This window comes from Chanos chanos, chromosome 2 (genome assembly GCF_902362185.1).
Source record: "Chanos chanos chromosome 2, fChaCha1.1, whole genome shotgun sequence".
Classification (NCBI taxonomy): domain Eukaryota; kingdom Metazoa; phylum Chordata; class Actinopteri; order Gonorynchiformes; family Chanidae; genus Chanos; species Chanos chanos.
This window is the reverse complement of record NC_044496.1, coordinates 48,896,636-48,906,635: the sequence shown is the minus strand read 5'-3', so window position 1 is coordinate 48,906,635 and position 10,000 is coordinate 48,896,636. Positions and strand designations below refer to the sequence as shown.

Below are 10,000 nucleotides of genomic sequence, written 5' to 3'. Positions count from 1 at the left end.
GAGGAGAGACAGAGAGATTACAATGGTAGACAGAAGGCAGGAGAAACAGACAGAAGGAGGAGAAAGACATTGATAAATATGGTAAAAGGAAAGAGGAGAGAGAGAGAGAGAGAGAGAGAGAGAGAGAAAGAGCAAGAGAGAGAGAAAGCAAGAGAGAGAGAGAGAGAGAGAGAGAGAGAGAGAGAGAGAGAGAGAGATGGATGACTATGAAAAACCAAAGATCAACCAAAGAACTGACTGTGATGGTGTAGGATGGCGTAACTGACTGTGATGGTATAGCTGACTGTGATGGTGTAAGATGGTGTAACTGACTGTGATGGTATAGCTGACTGTGATGGTGTAAGATGGTGTGACTGACTGTGATGGTATAGCTGACTGTGATGGTGTAGGATGGTGTGACTGACTGTGATGGTATAGCTGACTGTGATGTGTAGGATGGTGTAACTGACTAGCATGGTGTAACTGACTGTGATGCTGTAGGATGGTGTAACTGACTAGGATGGTGAGTGATGGTTTAACTGACTGTGATGCAGTAGGACAGTGTAACCGATTGGGATGGTGTAAGATGGTGTAACTGATGAGCATGGTGTAACTGACTGTGATGATGTAGGATGGTGTAATTGACCGTTATGGTGCGTGACGGTGTAACTGACTGTGATGCTGTAGGATGGCGTAACTGGCTGGGTTTGTTTCAGTGCCTGTCTTGCAAACAATTTAACATATGCATTTCAGCATTTGGAGAACATCACTTTCCTGTGATGGTCACAAAATGATTGACAGAGAGTTTCTAGAGAGCTTAAGTCCCGAGCCCCACAATGTTTTTTGTGTGCTTTTAATATAAAGGAAAATCTCAAATGAATACATAAATAATAAAGATTAACAGAAGAATGTAGAATAAATAAACTTCACATAAGAAGGATAAATGAAAGATTAAATAATTAGATATGTCAGGGGTATCTAGGGGAAGTTATTTCTTTTCCCCTTTTAATGAAAATATGTGAAAATATCTACAACTTATACAGTATTTATTCATTTAGCATTTATTAAAGGAAACATCTTTAACGAGGGCTAAATTCTTGACTTATTAACTGTGATTAGTCATTATAAACACAATAAATTTGTTTCATTAATGTGATCGATTTTAAGCATTTAAAAGTCTTAAAATACATGAATCCAGTCAGACATTGTAAAATTCTGATTTCATTTCCAAATATACAAATATTATATTTTAATCCTTTTCATTTCTTTACTCTTCTGATTATATTTTCGTCTGTTTGTTCTAACTCAAGCAAGACTTGTAATTTTGTCGCTCTTCAGTTTCTTCTCTCCATGCAAAGAACTGATAATAATTACTTTCAAAGATATTTTTAAAAGTAGAAGAATCAAGATACTTCAAACAAAGCTTCAAGAAAAAAAACGTACTCAGGTCCAATACAATAGATAATGTCAATTCAGAATGGTCATGTATAGTCTTAAAAGGCAGTGATGCCTCCTTGCCACATTCTCAGGGTAGATCTCTTAGGTGTGGATGGTGTAACTGACTGTGATGGTGTAACTGACTGTGATGCTGTAGGATGGTGTAACTGACTGTGATGGTGTAACTGACTGTGATGCTGTAGGATGGTGTAACTGACGGTGATGGTGTAGGATGGTGTAACTGACTAGGATGGTGTAGAATGGTGTGACTGATTAGGATGGTGCAGGATGGTGTAACTGACCGTGGTGGCGTGTGATGGTGTAACTGACTATGACGCTGTAGGATGGTGTAACTGGCTGGGTTTGCTTCAGTGCCTGTGGAGGTCACAAATCTTGGCAGTCATGAGAAGCACTGCCACTTCCTCTCCCACAGTAACACATTTACACAGTTATAGCTACTGTCCCCAGATAACCTGACTTCCCCCCTGTTCTGTCCCTGTTCATAACATCACAACCATGTCCTTCTCTCTCTATTTGTATGTGTGTGAGTGTGTGTGTGGGCGTGTGTGTGTAAAGCGCGTGCATGTGTGCGTGTGTGCGCACGGAGAGAGTGAATTACACAAGGGGCTAGAGTATGGGCAATCCTGTTAAGGGTGTTCTGGTTTCCACAGAAACTGCACATCAGCAGTTTTTTTTTTCCCTGGGAGGGAGAAACGCTACAACAGCGCACAAGATCTCCAACATTTTTCCTCACCATAGAGACATGAGACATACAGACATACAACACTCTCACACGGTACCTGAGTGGTTTTTCAAAAGACAAAAATGGATCGTTTTTCATACAAAGAGTTTAAATTACACACTGTAATTTAATTCACCCAAAGTTTTCAGTCAGTTAAAAGTGTGTACTGAAATATGGCTACGACACATGAAATTCAGTTTATATCAGCTACAGAGAGAAATAATATTTTTCCAAGAAGCAAGACTTGTTATTTTCTCTCCCTTGAATATGTCTCTTAAGCTGTTTACAAACTGGGTCAATCTTATGGCAGGTTGATAAGAGATGTATTTTTAATACTATTGATACTAAGAATAGAACTGCTGGGGTGGGGGTAGAAGAACAGGGCTGTCTGAAATGTGGTGCAGTCATACTTCTTGGATTTGATTTTGACGTCTTTGCTCTTCCTAAGTTCGCTGCCGTCTTTGTACCAGCGGAAGGACGGACTGGGGTTCCCTGTTGCCTCGCACTTCAAGACCAGCTCAGAGCCCTCCAACACCACCTGAGCACTCAGCGGCTTCAGCTTTGGAGCAGACGCTGCAGAGAGAGAGAGAGAGAGAGAGAGAGAGAGAGAGAGAGAGAGAGAGAGAGAGAGAGAAAGAAATGCAGAGATAGATGAAAAGAGAGAGAGAGTACAGTAGGGATTGAACCAGTTTGAGGGCGGGTATTGTGTGATGAGAGTGGGGACGTAGAGAAGTAACATGGAAGAGAATAGGCATATAAAAGGATGTGTGAGAGAATGAAGGAGAGAAGAGGGTGGGAGAGAGAGAGAGAGAGAGAGAGAGAGAGAGAGAGAGAGAGATTAATGTGGCTCATCTTCTTATAATTTGCCTTGGTAGACTAATCCATCCAGAAGTATGCGGCTTTTGATGAGAGAAACAAGAGCAATGTTTTGGGAAGACTGTGAACAGCAATACAAGTACAGTACAATTTAATGCACGCACATAAACACACACACACACACACACACACACACACACACACACACACACACACATACACACACACACAGGGTATTTAAGGGCACCGACATGCTACTGGCTGAGGCAAGTAATAGAAGCCTCTTCTAAAACCATCAACCCTTCTTTGCCTGTTCTCTGTTTCCCTCCTTTTCTTCCCTCTTCCCTCTCTCTCTTCATTTCATCATCAGGAACCTACTTTACTCCTTCACATTTACAGAGAAAAAGTCACAGTCTCACAGCTGCCAAGCTCCTCATGCACAATCACTCACTCACACACACACACACACACACACACACGCACACACGCACACACACACACACACACACACACACACACACACACACACACACACACACACACACACACATGCCATCCCACTTCGGTATGTTTCTTCACTCTTCACTGTGAGTCAAAGCAGGCAGACATATGGTGAGCGGTTTTATAAGGATATGTGCATAGCGTGACTCCCTAAATTAGATGACACTGTTCGTTTAGACTGCATAGACTTTTCTCTGACAGCATGAGAACTATTCTAATTCCAGTCAACTGAGCGCACTGTATCAGTAACAGAGATATGTTAACATATTAATACATGACAGGGAATTATACATCTGACTTAAGAAATATATTTTGGTATTACAAACTTAAACTAAACCAGAGCTGCTACACACTAAACTGACAAGTTTCAGAGACAGACAATGCATCTGTGCTTTTCGTTTTTTTGTTTGTTTGTTTGTTTGTTTGTTTAGAGTTATTCTAGACAGACGTAATATTAATATTCAAATACAATACTAAGCCTACCTACAAGGCCTCAAAATGTCCAAATCTGTCAATCTTTTGTTTGTGACAAGCAATCCTGAGTGTTTGTGAGTGTTTGTGTGTGTGTGTGTGTGTGTGTGTTTGTGTGTGTGCATGTGTGTGTGTGTGTGTGTGTGTGTGTGTCTGTGTGCCTATGTGTCTGTCTGTCTGTGTGTGCACGTGTGTGTGTGTGTGTGTACTGCTGAAATTTTAGCTGCAGACCTGTTATTTGTCAATCAGTTTGTTCAGAGTGGCTTTGTAAACACATGTACCACTCTGATCACTGGTGTAGTCACTGTCCCAGGAAAAAAAAAAAAGACAGGATGTCAGCTGTCACAAGAGGGATTTGAGAGGAGAAAAAAACTATAAAAACATGCAAACTTCTGAGCTGACAATTCATCCACTCATCACTACTATCTTTGGTTTGGTGATTTTAGAGGACAGCTAGATTTAGCTCCTTTGAAATGAGCTCTCTCTCTCTCTCTCTCTCTCTCTCTCACACACACACACACACACACCAAGCGCACTCACAAGCAGACAGATACTTCTGACAGAGTGATGAAAGAGTGTATCTTTCAGCACCACGACACGCACCGTCTCCCAAACTCCTCTCCTGCTCCTCAAGTCTTTTATTACAGACGTAAGAGAGTAGTTTCTCTTCCACTCTCTCTGTCTTTGGATGATGAGTCTGAGAGTGAAACTATACAGCAAGGCCAAAGTACATCAGCCCCCGAGAACAGCAGAGAGGGAAAAACCCTCTCGTTAAGCCACATATGCATTCAGTGGAAACACATACAATATACACAAACGCATGTGTGCGCACGCACACACACGTGTGCAAGTTATGCACATAGCTATGCTCATACACGCAGAGGCAAACCTGTTTATGGCGGACTGTTTATGAATTAAGATCTACGGAGCATTGCGCAAAAACTAATATGTTCACACAGACCAACTGTGGGAAAAGAACTTAACTATCGCACATCAAGTTCCTACCCCTGCCTATGGGAGATCAAGCCCGTAATCTGACCTAATTTAATGAGTCAGACTGCCTTTTAAAGCTTCTATCACTTTTTACGAGCATATCCATGTCGTTAAAAGAGCATCGAATGAAAGAAAAAACTTAGCAACGGTAAAACAAAACTAGTTTGACCCAGGACAATCCAACAGTGATAAAGACAGAGTTGCTGTATCATCCTGTCCTGGCACTATTCTGTTCATGTCTTCCAAAAAAATGCATGAGACCAATTGACTTTCCACTGTACAAATCTATAATAAACCCCCCCCGGCTAATAAAACTGCTCCCTGACTGAATAAACTTCTCTCTCTGACTTTGGGAAAGTCATACGGTCATTAATGTATGTGTGTGTGCGTGTGTGTGTGTGTGTGCGCGTGTGCGTGTGTGTGTGTGTGTCAGGCATATGTGTATGAGCATACGCAAGTCTGTGTCACGTCGCTGTTGTGCATGACCGATTTCCTCTAAATCAGCATTTTTTCTGATTGAATTTCATCGCTCTGTCTGTTTTTCCTCTCCAAGAAAGCTCAAGTTCATCTGTCTATTCAGGAACAGTAGGTCTGGCAAGACAGCCATAGTTCATTAGCAGCCAAAAAAGACAGGCAGTGAAAAAAAAAAGCCGCAGCTCAGAGGAGAGGATGAAATATGAAGAATAAAGAAATTATACACCTGTGTTTATATAAAACTAAGTATAACTGAAAACTAATGTGGAGCTTGGCATATCAAAAATGCTCAAATTAATTTATCTTCATGAATCTTATTTTCATACGTACTACATTAAAATCTTCCAACGGTTCAGTCTCACAGTTCAACACCCTTAAAATGGAACGGTCATGACACGCTCCAAAATATTGCCGTGAGATGATAAAAAAGCAACCAACAAAATGACAATTTGTTAATATTTGCCAAAAATAAACGATTAAGAAAAAACAGAACCTTAAACATTGGATTCTATTGTGAATGTGCCCTAAACTGCCTTTAGGAACTTTGTTTCAAGCTGAATCTCAGATCAGCCATCACAGAGTTAAACTGCACAGGGAGAAATTTGAACACAGCTCAAGGAGAAATAGCATTAGTTCATTTACGCTGAGACATAAGCATGGAATTTTCACTGAGGAAAAGTGGAAGGCAGTTCTGTTTTTTGAACATTGATACGCATAGCACAGACATAACACCTGATCTTTTGAATAAAATTTGAGAACCGAAGAACCATAAAGATGCTTTCCCATCTTCAAAAATATATAAAAGATCATGTCAGGTTAAACTTATATAAGGAAAAAGAGACACACAACTAGCAAAACAAGCAAGTAATAAAAAAGAATGTCAAACAGTTTGTGTTTTTAGCACTACCTCATGCCAAGGCTCAATTAGCACATGCTCATCCTCTCTTTCTCTCTCTCTCTCTCTCTCTCTCTCTCACACACACACACACACACACACACACACACACAGAAACATACACACATTGTTCACATCTCTACAGCTTGACTCCTCTCACGACTCAGACTTCTCACCACGACCCAATGTGTGCAGTGAGATTTCACAGGATGATACATACTTCCACATCTCCTCCTACACTCCTCTGCCGAACAAGTGCCAGTCTCACTCCTTTCTCTACCCCCCTGGGGTGGATCCTTCCTTTTTCTCTCTTTCCTCTTCTCTTTTCTTTCCCTCGCTCTTGTCCTCCCAAGCTGGGCCATACTGAAGGATGAGACAGTACTAGAAGATTTCAGTTACGCAGATGTAAGGATAAGCGTGCGTTCGACTCAGCGAGTATGTGTGTGTGTGTGTGTGTGTCTTTGTCTGTGTGTGTGCATGGATGTGTATGTGTCTATTCTCTGTATCTGCTTCTCTCTCCCTCCCTCTGCTTTCTGCTGGTGACCAACCCGTATCTAACTCAGCAGGGGTACACCTACTGAAATAGAGAGACAGGGTGGGGTACAGAAGGAGAGGTGGTGTGTGTGTGTGTGTGTGTGTATGTGTAATAAGGAGAGAGAGAGAGAGAAAAGGAAAAGAACAGAGCAAATAGGAGAACCAACAAGAGAACAGAGACTAAACAGCAAGAACTGAAGTTAATAGAGGGAATTTGAAAGTGAGAAGAGATGAGTGAGAATGAGAGAGAAAGAGTGATAAGCGAAAGAGTTTCTAAGAGAGCTCCCAAGGCAACCACTAATAGACAGACAGTGACATAGGAAGCAGTGAGAGAGAGAGAGAGAGAGAGAGAGAGAGAGAGAGAGAGAGAGAGAGAGAGAGAGACGGAGGAAGGTCAATAAAATCACAGAAAAAAAATGACAGAGTGAGTGAGAAAGAAAGTAGGAGGACACAGTAAAGGGATGGTAAGAACTTGCAGGACAGAAAAACCATGATGTTCCAAGTATGTGAATGTGAGATTCCTACTGGCTCTGGTATGACAGACTCAGTTTATGCTCATAGAGCTGGCTGAACACAGGCACACATACCTGTCACACAGACCCATACACCTGTCACACAGACACACATACCTGTCACAAAGCAATACTGTCCTGTTTCTGAACACAGACACACATACCTGTCACACAGACACACATACCTGTCACAAAGCAATACTGTCCTGTCTCTGAACACAGACACACATACCTGTCACACAGACACACATACCTGTCACAAAGCAATACTGTCCTGTCTCTGAACACAGACACACATATCTGTCACAGAACAACACTGCCCTGTCTCTGAACACAGACACACATATCTGTCACACAGCAACACTGTCCTGTCTCTGAACACAGACCCATACACCTGTCACACAGACACACATACCTGTCACACAGCAATACTGTCCTGTCTCTGAACACAGACACACATATCTGTCACAGAACAACACTGCCCTGTCTCTGAACACAGACACACATATCTGTCACACAGCAACACTGTCCTGTCTCTGAACACAGACACACATATCTGTCACACAGCAACACTGTCCTGTTTCTGAACACAGACACACATACCTGTCACACAGACACACATACCTGTCACAAAGCAATACTGTCCTGTCTCTGAACACAGACACACATACCTGTCACACAGACACACATACCTGTCACAAAGCAATACTGTCCTGTCTCTGAACACAGACACACATATCTGTCACAGAACAACACTGCCCTGTCTCTGAACACAGACACACATATCTGTCACACAGCAACACTGTCCTGTCTCTGAACACAGACCCATACACCTGTCACACAGCAACACTGTCCTGTCTCTGAACACAGACACACATATCTGTCACACAGCAACACTGTCCTGTCTCTGAACACAGACACACATATCTGTCACAGAGCAACACTGTCCTGTCTCTGAACACAGGCACACATACCTGTCACAGAACAACACTGTCCTGTCTCTGAACACAGACACACATATCTGTCACACAGCAACACTGTCCTGTCTCTGAACACAGACACACATATCTGTCACACAGCAACACTGTCCTGTCTCTGAACACAGACACACATATCTGTCACACAGCAACACTGTCCTGTCTCTGAACACAGACACACATACCTGACACAAAGCAATACTGTCCTGTCTCTGAACACAGACACACATACCTGTCACAGAACAACACTGCCCTGTCTCTGAACACAGACACACATATCTGTCACAGAGCAACACTGTCCTGTCTCGGAACACAGACACACATACCTGTCACAGAACAACACTGTCCTGTCTCTGAACACAGACTCACATACCTGTCACAGAACAACACTGTCCTGTCTCTGAACACAGACACACATACCTGTCACACGGCAACACTGTCCTGTCTCTGAACACAGACACACATATCTGTCACAGAACAACACTGTCCTGTCTCTGAACACAGACACACATACCTGTCACAGAACAACACTGTCCTGTCTCTGAACACAGACACACATACCTGTCACAGAACAACAGTGTCCTGTCTCTGAACACAGGCACACGTACCTGTCACAGAACAACACTGTCCTGTCTCTGAACACAGACTAACATACCTGTCACAGAACAACACTGTCCTGTCTCTGAACACAGACACACATACCTGTCACAGAACAACACTGTCCTGTCTCTGAACACAGACACACATACCTGTCACGGAACAACACTGTCCTGTCTCTGAACACAGACACACATACCTGTCACGGAACAACACTGTCCTGTCTCTGAACACAGACACACATACCTGTCACAGAACAACACTGTCCTGCCTCTGAAAACAGGCACACGTACCTGTCATAGAACAACACTGCCCTGTCTCTGAACACAGACTCACATACCTGTCACAGAACAACACTGTCCTGTCTCTGAACACAGACACACATATCTGTCACAGAACAACACTGTCCTGTCTCTGAACACAGACACACATACCTGTCACAGAACAACACTGTCCTGTCTCTGAACACAGACACACATACCTGTCACAGAACAACAGTGTCCTGTCTCTGAACACAGGCACACGTACCTGTCACAGAACAACACTGTCCTGTCTCTGAACACAGGCACACGTACCTGTCACACAGCAACACTGTCCTGTCTCTGAACACAGACACACATACCTGTCACGGAACAACACTGTCCTGTCTCTGAACACAGACACACATACCTGTCACAGAACAACACTGTCCTGCCTCTGAAAACAGGCACACGTACCTGTCATAGAACAACACTGTCCTGTCTCTAACTATCAGCTCATATACATGTCCAACATTAGTGAGCATTACCTACATACAGTTCCCTGTTTATCCGTCCAGAGAATAAAATTAGAAATGTATCATTGTGTTTTATGTAGCAATATCTTTAAGTATTTATAAAGAAATGACATTGTACTTAGATATGATGTAAACCTTTATATGAGATAATTTAATATACGAGATATGTCTGTTAGGTATAATGGATGTGATAGTTTGAACAGAAAAGCCATAACAGTGTGAAAACCTCCTCAATGAGTCTCTGGAATGTTTCACACTTAACACTTAGTCCAAAAAGTAACTCAGAGAAGTCAGTGA

The 10,000-nt window shown here is 42.4% G+C and overlaps 1 protein-coding gene across 1 annotated transcript in view; it reads right to left on the bottom strand.

Moving 5' to 3' along the window:
- nrg2b (neuregulin 2b) overlaps window positions 1–10,000 on the bottom strand; it is a 35,208-nt gene that overhangs the window by 14,708 nt on the left and 10,500 nt on the right. The window contains exon 2 of the mRNA XM_030792788.1: window positions 2,569–2,731. Coding sequence (XP_030648648.1) covers window positions 2,569–2,731 — 163 coding nt within the window. The remainder of the gene's footprint in view (window positions 1–2,568; window positions 2,732–10,000) is intronic.